General features: G+C 40.1%; 1 protein-coding gene across 1 annotated transcript; it reads right to left on the bottom strand.

Annotated features, from left to right (window-relative positions):
- Nucleotides 1–1,134: 1,134 nt before the first annotated feature.
- Nucleotides 1,135–4,641, bottom strand: LOC132397655 (probable G-protein coupled receptor 139). The gene is made up of 2 exons (XM_059976423.1): nt 4,572–4,641; nt 1,135–2,036 (listed from the first exon to the last, which is right to left on the bottom strand). The coding sequence occupies exons 1-2, from the start codon at nt 4,639–4,641 to the stop codon at nt 1,135–1,137; spliced, it is 972 nt and encodes a 323-aa protein (XP_059832406.1).
- Nucleotides 4,642–17,028: the final 12,387 nt, after the last annotated feature.

Raw genomic sequence — 17,028 nt, 5'->3', positions numbered from 1 at the left:
AGCATAGTTTGGGGCAATGTGTGATAATGCATGTTGGTAAAAGGGAACAATAGTCCAGAGTATTATCTAAATGGGAGTAAGTTCAAACATTAGAGGTGCAAAGGCACATGTCTTCGAAAAAGTTTCCCAGAAGTTTAATTTACTAGTTGAGTCTGTGATAATGAAGGGAAATTCAACGTTGTCATTTACTTCGATGGAATAGAATATTAAACAAAGAGATAATGGTGAGGTTGTATAAGTCATTAGTTAGGCCGCTGTGGAGTATTGTCATCATTTCTGAGGCCCATATCTCAAAAGGGATGTTTTCATTGGAGAGAGCCCAGAGGAGGTTCACGAGAATTACAGAAATGAAGGGGTTAACATGTGAGGAGCTTGTAGATGCTTTGGGCTGGTACTCAGTGGGATTTAGAAAGCTCGGGTGGGATTGGTGGCGGTGAGCAGATCTCATTGAAAGCTACCGAATGTTCAAAGGACTAGATTAAGTGAATGGATGGAGAGAAAATGTTTCCTGAGCTTGGGATATCCAGAATTAGTTCGGGGGGGGGGGGTGGCAAGGACTGAAAGGCGAAGCACAACCTTTTAGAAAAGTGGCAAGGAGGATTTTTATTTAGTAAGAGAGTGGTCAATCTGTGGAATGCTATGTCACAGACTGCGGTGAAGGCGAAGTCCCTTGTATATTTAAGGTAGAAGTTGATCGCTTTCTGATTAGTCGGGGCCTCGAAAGACATGGCGAGAAGACAGGTGTATGCGGTTGAGTGAGAGCCAGTATCAGCAATGATGGAATGGTGGAGCAGATTCAATAGGCTGAATGGCCTAACTCTGCTCCTCTGTCTTATCGTACTATGATGCACAGAGTCTGCAACTCTCCGGAATTCTTTGTATTTCTTCCAAGAAATGATCGAGAGACCGCCCAACATTTCACGATATGTTTCTTGTGATATATGGATGGAGGCCCCGGCTAACAATAGGCTTCAGCCAGATGAATAATCCTTTGGCGGTACAGCGGGCGAAAAACATTCTGAAAACATTATGGAACGATGCCTTCAGACATCAGAAGAGCAAAGTGGGTTTTCTGAGTATGAATTAACAAAACGATGTGGGCGGTGGTAAAAATTAACAGAAACTACACTTCAGTCACTTAGTCATTGCAGTGCTTTTCCAGATTAGAGTTTTGAGGAATTTGCCACATTTCTTCAGCTCTTCTCTGAATTTATACTGGGATAGAGCGTACATGCAAGTGCTCGAACTGCAATTTAGAATGCGCAACATGCGAGACATTTCATTGATGACAGCGAACGGATCGTTGTAATTCCGGAAGGAATACCTATTTGTGATTCGAGAAAACAGGAAGAGTCCCACCGTTGACATCCAAAGTAATATGAAACTAGCCGATGCACCGAACAGAAAGACCATGGCTCTTTGGCGATTCTGCATTTCCGAGTCCCTTGATGCTCCATCTGAATGGAAACTCTGACGGACGCGACTGGCCACTAGGATGTGCCGGATTGTCAAAACGTTGAAACAAACTATTGTGACGTAGGGGGCGAAGGGTGTTAAAATCGTCTGAAGCCAGTAAAAAGCTTTCCATCCGGGGTCAGAGTAGATAGCTGGATTCTTCTTGCAACCGATCTCTTGGCCGCCGTAAACGAAATAAGGTACGACAGTGAAATAGTACTGGAAGTTCCTGGCATAAGTTAACAGGTAAACAGTGCTCACTATGAATGCTGCTGTTTTTGTTGTACAGTATCTTTGCTTGAAACCCTGAAAGCATATCGCCACAAAGCGATCGAAGGTGAATGATACGGTTAGCCAGACCGAACAGTCAACCACGGCGAACATCATGATTAAGTCGAAGCGACACGCCATAGGGTAATAGCGAAAGAACTGTGGAAAGTGAGGGACGAGAATGCGGCTCATGCCGACGTAAAAGATTAGGACGAGGAGATCCGACGTCGCCATAGAAACGAGGTAGATGGTAGTGTTTTTAGAAATCCCACAGTCGCGCAGCTGGAGTGTCAAAAGCGTGACGACATTAGCTACAAAAGTTCAATGAACACGAGATATTAGTGTTACAGGACTGACAGGCGATGCTGCAATTTTTGCCTTTCGTAAAGACAGTAGATTACTTTTTTCCGAGTGTCACCACCTTTTCACAGCAATAGAAATGTAGAGCGCAGGAACAGGCTCGTCGGCCCATCCAATCCGTGCCAAGCCATTTAAAACGCCTACTCCTAAGAACTGTGCCAGCAACATAGCCTTCCATAACTCTACCATCAATGTCACTATCCAAACTTCTCTTAAACATTGAAATTGAGCTCGCAGGCAGCATCTGAGCTCTCAACTCGTTCCACTCTCTCCTGACACTCTGAGAGATGAAGCTTTCACTGACGACCCCTTAACTTTACACGTTTCACCCTTAAGCCATGACTTTAGTTGTAGTCCCACGCAACTTCAGTGGGGGAAAATCTGCTTGCAATTACTATATGCATAATGCTCATAATATTTCACACTTCTGCCAAATCTCCACTCAATGTTCTACGTCCTGCCGCTGTTGCATCCTGTGGGAGGCATACTCAGCGCTCTATCCAACCTGCTTGCAAATAATTCTCTTTCCTTCGTCAAAGGTACTGTGCATGTTTATCCGACTGCATTAATTCATTGTTTACAGCAGACGTGCAATGCATAAAAATAACAGACATCCTTCCGATAATTAAAAAAATGTAACCAAGAGTTCTGTAAATTCTCGAAACATTCGGTTCACTACCTTCACCGCAAAAACCTCGCTGAATATGCTCTCTCACTGCAGAAAAGGATGAGATTCAGCGTTTAGACCTACAACGGTGAAGGCGGGGTAAAATATTTCCAATTACCTTAGATGAACTGGTTATGCAATGTCATCTAATGTGACTGAAACCTTCATTGGCTCTAAATATTCAGTAGCATGTTTGGAACATGCCGTTCCGGGACAGTAATTGAATAAGTGAATTGCTTTTGGGAGATAGCGCAATTGCAGTCATGCCACGCCAGGGAAATATGCCTATCATGGCGGGAATGGCAGTGAGGGTAAGGATGTGCGGGAAGTCTTATGCTGCATTTCCTATTCCGAATGTTGTCACTCATTTGCGTGCGTGCTGATAGTGAGTCAAATTATGGTATTAAGTTGCAGGGAACAAACCAAGGGTATTTCACTTTATACATCGACACGATGAGAGGTGACCTTCAACTATGTAATAAGGTAAACTAATTTCAACATAATTCAACATATTTATGTTGATTTCAACAAAATTCAATATGATGATATATTGAATTGAAGACATGACGGTTTCGAATAACATTTTTCATGGGAACTGGCAGCAGCTGGAAAATGGGAACAGGTGTGGCAGGGTTCAAGATGGGGTATATAACCTCAAAGGACATATCACGAAACAAGGAGACCCACGATGAGTGCACAGGCGAAAGTTTAGGGAAATTAAGAATATGCTTGGACAAATTGGAAATGAGTTCAGAGGACGTTGGCATAAAGTATGGAACATTCCCACTGTGATTTTCAGCGAATTTTACAGAACGAAGAATTTGGATATTGGATTAAAAATCAGCACTTCTTATTCCACAGGTATCCCATTCGCGGACATCATATTACTGCACACCAAATCGTTGAAATAACTAGGAGAATACAACTGATGCGGAATACAGTGAAACATGATGAACTCTTTACGGAATAATTCGTCGTTTGGGAATTTGTAAACTAAGGATGTATTTGACAAGAAGTATTATAATTCGAATATTTCCATCCACTTTTACTGTAAAAAATCGAGCTTGAGCCATTCTCAGCAGAACAACCGATTCATCTACATGAACAAATTACTTGGTGTATGGAAGGCAATCGGTTAAATTCTCTTAATGTAAATAATTTCTCGTGACATTTCTGCCACGTGCGGTACTTTCCTGTTCGTAATATTTTGCTTATCTGACAATGCCCCGCACAATAAACCTCGACAGTCGTATTTACCTTTGGAAGACTCAAACCTAATATGGCTATCGATTCTGTTTTTGGGAAACGATCTTGTCCTTTCCCTGTTTAAATGAGGAATAAACTCTTCTCGGGCTCCAGGCGCGTATTGTTATCGAACTTAACTGACACTTCGATGACAATCACAGAGTTTGTAATCGAAAGGTCAGTTACAACAAATACCTGTACCCAGTTGGAAACTCACTAAGAGTTTATTCGATTCTGTTCTTGTATCCTGAGGAAAAGTGACCCCTAAAGAGTGACTTCGTTTCATGCACGACAAATAAACGAAATCATCGCATGCCCATACGATCCAAAGAGCAATCAACAATTTTTTTCCATAATATCTGAATCTGGCCACCTGCACAACGTTGAGTGGTTTTACTGTGTGCGTAGTTCAACACTAAACTCCGCGGAACGATAAGCACTGCTAACCCAATTCTGACGCTTTAACTGTCCTTATAACTAGACTCTGATATAATCAACTGTCCTTATAACTAGACTATCATATAATCGTGGTTTTAAGTTAAATAAACTCGTATTACAAATAATTATTTCTCACCTGGAATACCTAATATTAACAGGGCCTTGTAGAAAACGTCTCCGATCGTCAGAATTGCGGGTTGCACCATTTTCGTTCTCCATGCTCGCCCTCTGCTAAGGGTTATGTGAAACTAAATCAAAGGATAACCTTACTTGTACATGTTCAAAGCAACTCCAGACTAATTAATGGAGATATTAGTCACGGGCCATTAAACAAACATATCATTCTAAAATGGCATAAATAATACTTATTCGGATAACTTCAAGCAATTTTACTTTTCGAGTGTAAAATGTTTTCACTATCCGCTAGCTTTGAAAAGGCAATTAAATTGCTCGATAACAAACAAAAGAATATCCGCAGACGCAGAGAATCAATATAATACACACAAAACGCAGAAGGAACAGGACAGGTAGCATCAAAGGAAGGTAGTAAACAATCAGACTCGAAATCCTTTTTATTTCCAGTTGTTATGAAGTGTCTCAGCCCGAAAAGTCGACTCTTTACTATTTCCCAATGAAGTTGCCGTTTAAATTATTGTCATCGTCCTGTAAAACTGGACAGGTTCTCTTTCCTGACTAAGAATAAATTTCTGGACATAATTTTCAAATTGGGATAATAAAATAAAGATTTTCCCTGTAAAATGCCACATTAATTTTGTTTTTACCATGTAAAAATTAGAAGTCTACATTATGTGCAATGGATACAGATGACACAACGGCTATCAGCACGAAAAGTTGTCTGTGTGGCAAAGAGTCCCACAAACATCAACAGGATTTGGACGAGAGATAGCTGTCCCCTGGAATAACGAATTAAAAGGAAGTAACTATTATTTACAAAAGACAAGACGCAAAAGATCTCTGGAACCTTGTGTTAATTTGCCTCCGTGTTGCTGTGTTTCATTTACTCTGATTTAATCTCAGAGCCCGTCAAACATTGGAAGTCTTCCATGTAAAGACATTGTCTACTTTTACACCCCTCTCCGCCTACCACAGAACTGCGCAAATGTTTGTTTTCTCGCCGTTTGGAATGTTTCCTATCGTCATGTCGTTCCTTTCATAATCTTATCCAAATAATTTCAACAAAAGTCCTCATTTAGTTTGTATATGCAACGGAAATTATATAAGGAACTATGAGAAACTTATAGATAAACATATTAATATGAAAGGGATGTATATGGAACACGAAATATCTAAGGATTATGAGACGTATAGATAAGCATATTAATATGAAAGAGATGGAGAGCTATAGATTGTACAGAGGTAACAGACATTTAACAAAAAATGGCATTAAGGTAGGAACAACATCAAGGGCCAAATTGCTTCTCTAGTGTTGTAATCTTCTAATTTTATATTTGCAGTGGAAATTAATCAAAAACTATAACCTATATGTGGTCTATGTTCTCTCCTTCATCTGAAGCTAAGAGTAAATACAATATGTGTCAGTGCCTTTTCCTCATTAATGAAGGATTTTATCACCCAATGTCCGCTGACTTTTATCTAATTTCGTAACCGGTACTTCCCCTACGTCATTTTATGGGTTTCTCCAAAGATGTCAGTCAATAGTGAGGAAATGGATGTTTCAATTATTCCCACACTTGCGATGTCAGAATTCCAGCCCTTAGGAAACAAAGCCAAGATTGTAATTAAGTTATAAGCTTGGATCATAAAATTCCACCATTAAAGTTCTTTGAACAACTTAGCTCAAGAGCAATAGCATTCAGCTTCCATTGCCTCAAATCATCCGGACAACGATCACAAGTGAAAGCACGGATGAACTAAACAAAACAGTCGGTGTCTTGGTACAACAGGACAGCGTGGATGTTACATACCGGATGGATCTCAGGAAAAAAAATATTACCTATAAGCAATTGGAATGTCGCTTGATCTAATATGGAGGAAAACCTCCACTGCGTCCGTCGGTGCCATGGTAGTGACTGACATCTTTTAGAACGAGGTTTTCATAACGATGATTTCATAGGACCAAATTACAACAAAAGCATAGATATTTTTTTTAAAACTGACAGAAAGGGAGTAGGCTGAAGCTGCAGCTTATTACACCTAACCTCTTACTTATACAACAACATAATTGGCATCAATCATCTCATCAAAAACAAAAAAAAAACAAAAATCTTTTAACAGAAATTCCAATTCCAAATATCATTTATTATTTTAAAATCTACGAAATCTCTGAATTTTAAAGTGTTTAGTTGAATAAAAAATGGATTGTTTGGCTCATGAAAACTTGTCTTATTTACAATTCACATGGAGTAGAAAAATCGAATTTTTATTTGTTTTGTATGCATTTCCCCATACCTCTACAGAGTAAGCCATGTATGGGACTATATGTGAACAGTATAATTGAAGCGAAATCGGAATAAGAGGGTGTGAGTAGGAGAAGATTGCAACGTGACAGGTGATAGGAGAAGCCAGGTGAGAGGCAGGCAGATGGTTTGGGAAGGGATTGAAGTGAAAACCTGGGAGATGGTTGTTCGGAAAGATATAGGTCATCGGTCTGATAGGAGAGAGGATTGGACTATAAAAGAAAGGGAAGAAGGAGGAGCATTAGAGGGATCTGGTGGGCAGGTAAGGATAAGGGAAGGGGACAGAGGGTAATCAGAGTGGGGAATGGAGAAATAGAAGAGGGAGTAGAGAAAGCACAACGAGTTTCGGAAATTGCTGCTCACACAATTAGTTTGGATGCTTCCTGAATGGGTAAAAAATATGAGGTGTTGCTGCTTCAACCTGTGAGTGGCCTCATCTTGGCAGTCGAGGAGACCATGGAGAGACATATCGGAATGAAAATCTGAAGTAGAATTAAAATGGGTGCTCACATGGTAATCCCGTATGTTGTGTTCGTAATAGAAAAGACGCTCACTAAAGCGTTCCTGTAATCTATGCCCATTCTCTCCGATGTAGAGAAGGCCATACCTGGCACAAGTTAACTTTTGATTAAATCATCATTCTTTGTCGGGGAAACGCTGAATTATGGATTTCCATAGTTAAATGAGAATGGATATGAGCTCGCTGTATTTCAATATATTTGCCTCCGGCAATACTGAAAAAATTCCTTCTTTAATATTATTGCTGGATTCAGGCGCATTATATAAGAAATGCTTAACCATGAGTCACAAATCGCTTGAAAGGTATGGCAGTGTAACGTGAACATGACAAACAGGGGTATATCTGGAGACAATATGAAAAGCAGTTTTGCATAGTATTGCAAGAACTTTTAAAAATATACTCTCCCTGGAGATATACTTACTAATCCACCATGCCATAACAGATGAGAACAGAAAGTAAGTAATTTTCAACGCAATTTAGCTCAGCCAAAACTGGCCTCAACTAAGCTTGATGTGCCAAAGTCACTGAAAAAGACAAGTACCCTCCAAATTAATGCCCGCTTAACGTGCACTTGAACTTGTCTTACTGGTCCTTTCTGATTAATCCCTCTTGCTTTTTGTTGCTTCTTATATGAGAAAAGAAATCTGCCAGTAAACTCTGACTTCAAAGTTTGATTAAAATGTAGCTCTTTTACTTGTTCCCCCTGATGTAGATTGAGAAAACTGGTTCCAAGCTCTACTTGTACATCTTGGATGCAGACCTGACTGAAAGTTAGCTCTTTTTGCTGTCTACCTACAATGCACTTTCTGTAGCTCTTACACTTTATTCTACAGTCTGTTATTGTTTCACCTTGTACAACCTCAATTCACACTGCAATGAATTAATCTCTATCAACACTATGAAAGGTGGACTTTACACTGAATATCAGAACATGTGGCAATAATGAATTAATTTCAATTCTTGTCCTTGATCGTGCATTTATCCAGTCTTCCTCTGCTTATCACAGAGGTGTTTACAGAAGTTATCTGTAGAACACAACTTCCCCTAAATTAGCAATGTGTCTGTTGGAAACTGCGCTGTGTATATAATAATATAATAGATAGAGAGAGTGAGAGAGGGACAGTCCACAGGATTAATCCCTTACAAACAAGACCAGGTTAGTGTTAGACACCAGGCTGTTTCTACGGGAATATATAGACGAGAAAGGCAAGATAGGCACTCTCCAGAGAATAAATTTATCCTGCACCAGCGTCGTGTCGGTGATATGTTGGAGTGTGCAAACGAACTACTCATATTTTTTTTTTCAGTTCTTGATTGAAGTGCAGCAAGATGATCGAGGGGTAATTCTATAAAAAACGGATCTGGCTGCCAGGGGTGGACTTTTTAAATTCAGGATCTTAAAATAGGTAGTTCGGGACAGTTGTGCTACCTCCGCCAGAATGTAAATTCAAACCGCCTTCCAATCTCCGTTCACGTACATCACTCACGTCAGCCTTGGGAGCATTTACTGCCTCTGCACTCTTTCTATGGTTTCCACACCTTTCTGTATTGAAGCGACCAGGACTGAGCACAGTACTCCAAGTGGGGTCTGACCAGGGTCATTTATAGCTGCAACATTACCTCTCGGCTCTTAAATTTAAAATGTTCTAAATATTTACAATAACTACAGTTATATATTATAATATGGTGCACCCGCATAACAACACATGTCACTATATAAGCCAATGATATTAAAGTTAACTCTGATTCCAATTCTGATTCAGAGACGAATTGCACTCTACGGGTTGGTTACATTTTTAGCAATGATCTTTTGCAAAACATCTGTACTGTCTGATAGAGTGGAGTAATAAATTAATAAATATATGCTTTGAACCTAAATACTAACGTCACCACGTACTTGATATCTGTGATTTTCTGGGAAATTTCAGCATTTAGCATTTGAACAGTCGCATGTGACCAGAATTTATTTTTCTGTTTCCTGCTTATTACAACTTATTATTTTCAGCAGTCCTAAGATGTTGTTATTGTCTGAGGTCCTGCGTAATTTGGAATTCCTAGATATGATATTTTATTCCACAATTCTCAAAATAGAGTTTAATATCATCAATTCAAGTACATGTAGTGCAAAGGCACAATGAAAGCTTGCAATAAGAATCGCAGACATAAAATATTATATAAACAGCACTTACACAAAATAGTTAAATTATAACAATTACACTTAAATAAAATTATACAAATAAAACAACAAAATATATTTACTGCAAAGTGATCAGATTAATCATTATAATGATAAAAACTGAGCTATGCCAATTCTTTCGAGAAACGACTGGTGGAGAAGGGGCAGCTGCTCCTGAAACTGGCTGTGTTTTGCAGTTTGTTGTTGCTGTAATTTTAACTTTCATTGCATTTCAACATTCAATTGTACTCCACTTAATGACTTCTAATCATGTGCGGTATTGTGACTAAGTGTTATTTTTATCTAAATTATAGTTCGCATGCAGCTATAAGTTTCGGTGTTTTGGGTTTGCACGGTTTGGTGGTCCCTCTGTGAGGTCCTTTTGTTTAATTAAGTAATGTATTTCCGGATCCTTTCACAGACCTGTACCGTGATCTTGCTTTGATTTTGTCAGTCTGACATGCTGGTTTAACTATAAGGCACGAATTTCATGCCCTACAGTTGATATTTTTTTTTTAACGGCTGACGTGATTTACCTCGCTGTGATACTTCACGAAATGAAATTACAAGATGTTATTTTATTTTTACTCTTTCTGAGTTGCTTTCTGCTTTTCGAGTTTACTTTTTGAATTGCTTTACTGATATAATCGATGATCGACAAATAAATATGTGCATGGTTTTACAATCCTCTACACTTTTTGTTTGCAACTGAAAAGAATACACATAATTTATATGGAATCGAAAAACACTACAGCATAGAGCACACACATAATACCGTAGGAACTCAGCACGCCAGAGAGCACTTATGGAAGAGTTAAGTGGACGTTTCAGGACTGATGAAGTCTTGTAGCGGTGTGCTGCACGCAGCGCTAAAATTACGGCACGGAGTCGGTAACTGCAGTCGAAGGAAAAAAACTTTATTCGAAAACTTCAGCCTCACTTTTAAGCCTCTGTCAACCGGCCCCCCATGGCGCAGAGGCTCCAAAGCTCTGTGCTCGCAAACCCCCGTAGGCTATCTAATTGTGAGTCGGTTCGTATACGCTAGGAAATGGGTCGCCACAGTCTCTAGGCCCGAACGTCGACTGTACACTTTTCCATAGATGTCACCTGGCCTGCTGCATTCCTCCAGCGTTTGGTGTGTGTTGCTTGGATTCCATCATCTACAGATTCTCTGTTGTTTGCAATTGTACTACAGCACAGAAATGCACCTATATCTACCTAGGCCTTGGATGCGTGCAGACACCATGAGACTACGTTTCTTATCAATGTAACTACTCAAGCTTACGATAAGTTTTATAACTGAACTCGGGCTGCACGTTTCATGCTAGCGCTTCATTCTGCGTGAAGAAGTGCCCCCCACCCCTCAAATTTTGCTTAGGTATTTTCACTGGTCGCTCAGAAACTAAAACTTCTAACTGTGGTCTCGCCAAGCCCTTGTGAAGGAGGGGTGGGGGGTGGACTATTACAGTACATGTAATGCCGTTGTGTCAGGTGACTTACAGATATGAACATAGATAATGCTAATAAACGTCTGTTGATTATTTTGTGTTTGTTTCTCTATATTTCCAGCGACTGCAGAATATCCTGTGTTTATTATTTTGAGTGCATATTTAGTCTCGAGCTGCTCTACTCTCATTGAAGATTTAAAACTCTTTTACATTGCTGCACCTATCGGACAATAAGGATGTGCACTTGTGCATCCTGTTTTGATGTATTATTTTGAGTTTCTTTCCAAATCAGTGTCGTTGAGTTACTTTGAGGTTCTTCTTCACAATGTGCAAAGGAAGTTTTGCAAATCATACCATTCTGGCAGGACATTAATGGGGCAGTTTGAGGAGGGATATAAGCAACAAAATACAGTATACACGCGATGGAGAAACGGCATGCGTAAGTGAGAAACAGAGGTATAAAATTCCACCAGGTGGAATTACAGGAGTTATCCAGGATGTCAGTTCCTACTCATGGACTAAAAGAGTTTTATAGATGAATGATTTCCAATAGAAATAGTCATTTACCATGCAAGAATAAGGCAACCTGTAGATAGATAATGTGACAGCTAGGAGTCTGCGTGGCAACCAGGAGGAAGACGAGATTTTGTTCATTAAAACTCTGTTAGGTTTTCTCATATAAGTGCAAAAGGCCACGGAGGTGCCAAAATGCATGTGAGATTTAAAAAAAGCTTACAGTGTTCCGCAGCCGGAACTGCGAGCTGTGACATTGTGGACCACGAAAGTTATTGCCCAGAAGGATCGACAAGATTACGCGTGGAACAGCATAGAGCGGAGATCACATTTGGAGCACTGAATGCGAAACGATCCTGAAATACATTTCAGTGTTGCAATTCATATCTCATACGTACAATCCATTTAAGAGGGTATTATTTTCTGGTGTTCTGTAGACCTATGAACACCTATAGACCTAAGGACATGATTTCTCTTCAGTGATTCTGATTTTGAAAGTGTGATTCGCTTTCATGATGTTGTGGTTTTCAGGAGTTTGCGCTTGTCACTTGCAAAAATATATATGTTATTTTCCATTTGCTGGCTAATATATTGGATTACTTGCAAAGCATTAGTTGTTGAACGCTATATATTAGACGCATATAATGAAACAGTGCAGCACAGGACGAAGCTACACTAATTAACTGTTTAACCTCTTCTGCCTTCATATCCTGGCAGACATCCTCTCCATATATATAGCGCAGGTCCTTATCTGCGAGCATCTTAAAGGTCATTATCCATTATCCCTTCGGAGCTGCGTAGTCTAGACACCAATCAATGCCTTTCAAAAATACTTGCCCGCTCATCTCCTATGCACTTCCTTTAATTATCATTAATTGTGTATGTCCTCGGATTTCGAACCTGGAAATGACACTGTAAATACCATCAATGCCTCTCATTGTCCCGTAATCTCCCTTCAGCATCGACAGCTCAAGAAAAAACTATTGGAGGAAATACGAGAGGCCTCTTCGAATTACAGAGAGCTAGAAAAAAATCGTAGAACCTCAAAACATAGTGCCAAAATTTTCAATCACGGAAGAGTCGAATCCTGTCATCCACAATATAATTCGAATTGTAATTCACCTTGTGGCCCCGGTGAAGTAACTCTCAATCTAAGTGAGTATGTAGCAATTGGATATTTGAATCTGAGAAGGCATTTCAAGCAAACCTAATCACAGTTTCATTAGGGTTGCTATAAATGGAGGATATGGGCAGATGTATTAGAATTGTGTTAAAAACTTATGGGGTCAATCTGTCCCAATCAGAGTCACGGATTTGATGTGCACTGTCCTACTCTCTAGCAGGTTCTCATGTTTCTTCGCACAAGTACAAGTCAGGTAATTAGAATACAATACCTCATATGACAAATAGTGAGTGTGTACTGAAGTTGAATCGGTTGAAATACTAGCCAAGGGAGAGAAAGCAGAGAGGATAGTGAATTTATTGGTCCAAAATTCATATACGTTTCTAGAGATGTGAAGAGGAGAATACCATTCTTGTTTCGGTATATTTGAATTTTATTAAAGCCATAACATCGGAGAGTGGAACATAACAGAAACAGGCCCTTCGAACCATCTAGTCCATTCCAACATCATTCAAACTGCCTATTCTCATCGACCAGCACTGAGACCAGAGACTTCAATATCCTTACCTGCTAATTACTATAGCTACCTATCCAAACTTCTCTTAAACGTTGAAATACGGCTCACATGTACCAGTTGTGTTATGATCTCATTCCACACGCTCACGACATTGAGTTAAGACATGTTCCCCTTAAACTTTGCATCTTTCACCATTTCCCTTGACTTCTTTCTGGTCCCATCCAACCTCATAGCAAAAAGCCTGCTTGTATCTATCTTATTTATGCATCTCATAATTTTGTATCTCTCTATCAAATCTCCTCTCAACTTTCTACATTCGGAAGAATGCAGTCAGAACGTATTCAATCTTCCCTTGTAATTCTGGTCCTCCGGTCCCAAAAACCGCCTTGCATGTTGTCTCTGTAATCTTTCAAACTTGTGCAACACTCAGCTCCAACAACCTACGTTTGTCTAGGAGAAACCTAGATGTTGTGTAATGACTCCTTGCACAACTCACAACTTAAAATATCAGGCAGTACACAATGTGCGTTTAAGTGATTATACTTTATATATTTTACTGTGACTTATGAAGTTAGCAGAGAAACAAAAATATAAAATAAGAAGGTGACAAGAATAGGGTTATACAGTTCGTGCACAATGTTGAAGCTCACGCAATAACCTCGATCCATCATTCGATTTCCTTCGAACTCTGCGACCGTCGGACTGGGACTTACCACGGTACTCTACCGGAGCGCTTTCCGCATGTCCTTCTTCTTCTTCTCTTCTCGCCGATCTCCAGCGCACTCACGCAATTTTCCACAAATACAGATAGAATAACATGTCTTACATTGGTTAGCTCACTGTTATTTATAATTATAATCCAAATATTTTCAGCTTCAAACTACATTACCTCATTAGTTAAAATTACAAAGAAGCCGTTTCATGATAACACTATAGAGAAGCCGTTTTATTGTTAGCAGTTAACAGTTAATATTACTGAGAACCCAATACCTGTTTACATTTTTCCTGTAGACAGGTGACCAAAGCAGCATAAAATTCTTCACAGGAAGCTTCAGTAACGTCTTATCCAGCACCAACATAACATCCCATCTCCTGTACTCAATACACTGATTTACGAAGGAGAATGTGCCAAAATTTTCTCGACGACACCATCTACCCGTGACGGCACTTTCAACGAATTATGGATCGTTATTCCCAGATCTCTTTGTTCTGCCACACTTCTCAATGTCTAAACTTTCACTATGCAATACCTATTTGATTGGTCCCACTGAAGTGCAAAAACTCGCGCTTGTCCGCGTTAAATTCAATCTGCCATTGTTAGCCCAGTTTTCAAGCTGAAGCAGGTCTCTCTGGAAACGTTCATCCTAAAGACCATCCTCAAACTTGCTGCTATCCTTAATTCTGCTGAACTAGTTAAACGCATTTTCATAGAAACATAGAAAACCTACTGCACAATGCAGGGCCTGGGCCCAGAAAGTTGTGCCGGACATGTCTCAACCTTATAAAATTGCTAGGCTTCCCATAGCCTGTTATTTTTGAAGTTCCATGCGCCTATCCAAAAGTCTCTTAAAAGACCCTTTAGTATCGGCCGCCGCCACCGTTGCCGTCAGTCCATTCCACGCACTCACCACTCTCTGAGTAAAAAAAAATACCCGACATCTCCTCTGTACCTACTCCCCAGCACCTTAAACCTCTTGTGGCAACCATTTCAGCCTTGGAAAAAAGCTTCTTACTATCCACACGATCAATGCCTCTCATCATTTTATGCACCTCTATCATGTCACCTCTCATCCTCCATCGCTCGAAGGAGAAAAGGCCTAGTTCATTCAACCTGTTTTCATAAGGCATGCTCCGCAATCCAGGCAACATCATGGTAAAGCTCCTCTGCACCCTTTCGGTGGTTTCCAAATCCTTCCTGTAGTGAGGCGACGATAACTGTACTGCAAGTGCGGTCTGATCAGGATGCTATGGAGCTGCAACATTTCCTCTCGGCTTCTAAATTCAATTCCACGATTGATGAAGGACAATACATTGGATGCCTTCTTGACGACACTGTCAACCTACGAAGCTGCTTTGAGAGTCCTATGGACTCGGACCCCAAGATCCCTCTTATCCTCCACACTGCCAAGAGTCTTACCATTAATACTATACTCTGCCATCGTATTTGAACTTACAAAATGAACAACTTCACACTTATCTTGGTTGAACTCCATCTGCCACTTCTCAGCCGGTTTTGCACCCTATCAATGCCCCCCTGTAAACTCTGACAGCCCCCCACACTACCCACAACACCTCCAACCTTTGTCTCATCAGAAAACTTACTAACCCATCCCTCTACTTCCTCATCCAGGTCATTTATGAAGATCACGAAGGGTCCCAGAACAGATCCCTGAGGCATACCACTAGTCACCGACCTCCAAGCAGAATATGACTGTGTCTAGAACCACACTTTGCCTACTGAGGGCAAGCCAGTTCTGGATCCACAAAACCCTTTGATCCCATGCTTCATTTTGTTCTCAATAAACTTTGCATTGGGTATCTTATCAAATGCCTTTTTGAAATCCTTATACACTACATCTCCTGCTCTTCCTTCATTAATGCGTCCTCCAGATCACTGATACGGATGACAAACCATAAAGCACCCAGCCCACATCCTTGTTTCAGCACATTCATTCCAAGATAAGGCGCCCAACACTGCATATAATACTCCAGGTGAGGCCTCACCAGTGCATTAAGAAGTTTGGACATTACACCTTCGCTTTAATTTTCAAGTCCTCTTGAAACTAACGCAAACTTTGCATTTGCCTTCCACAACTTGAACTCAACCTGCAAATTAATCATTAGTAAATCTGCATAAAGACTCTCAATTCCCTTTGCATATATTTTTTTTCAGAATTTTCTCTCCATTTAGGAAATAGACAACCCTTTCATTTCTTCTATATAAAGTGCATGACTGTAGTGGCTGCGCACTACAGAGCACGCGACCTCATCATTGATAATCGACTCCATTATCATCCCAAACTCGGAGATCAGAAAAATTAACCTACATTTTCCATTCGTCTACTTCTCTCCCTTCTTAAATAGTGAAGCCGACATTTGCAATTTTGTAGTCTTCTAGAAGAATTCTTGAATCTAGTGATTCTTGAAAGGCTATTAGTAATGCCTCCACTATCTCATCTGGCACTTTTTCTCAGAACTCCGGGTGTACATCATTTGGTTCCATCTCAATAATGTCAGTGCACCCTTCGGTAAGGCTTGTTGTACATCTAATATTTTCCCGCTCAAACTTGTGAAGCTATTTAGCATCTTGCGTTTTCAAAGCCAATTGCCACCAGAAGTTCATCGCTTCGGATGCTGAATTACTTAATCATAATTTCATTTTTGTCGGGTTGCTTCTCTCTGTGATGTTCTGGCGGATAGGATATTGGCGACCAGTTATTCGAGAGCAGTACTGGAACCAGTTCTATCCCATTGTTTGTCAACGATTTGGATAATGCAATTGTTGTCCTGTTGACAAAGTTTGCGGATGGTTCGAAGATAGATGGATGGGTAGCTGGTGACAAGAAAGCAGGGCAGTTGCAGCAGGACTTAGACAAATTGGAAGAATGGACTATAAGTGACAGACGGAATACAGTTTTGACAATGTATGATAATGTACGTTAGTAAAAAGGAACACTAGGCCAAAGTATTATCTAAATGCGAGCAGTTTCAAACATCAGAGGTGCAAAGGCGCTTCCCTCAAGCAAGACTCTCAGATGTTTAATTTTCAGGTTAAGACTGTGGCAAACAAGCGAAATGCAATGTTGGCATTTATTTCAAGAGAATAGAATATAAAACCCAGGGGTTAATGCTGAGGTG

Source organism: Hypanus sabinus, chromosome 8 (assembly GCF_030144855.1).
Source record: "Hypanus sabinus isolate sHypSab1 chromosome 8, sHypSab1.hap1, whole genome shotgun sequence".
Lineage (NCBI taxonomy): Eukaryota > Metazoa > Chordata > Chondrichthyes > Myliobatiformes > Dasyatidae > Hypanus > Hypanus sabinus.
Note: the sequence above shows the minus strand (reverse complement) of the source record. Positions and strands in the feature narration are given on the sequence as shown.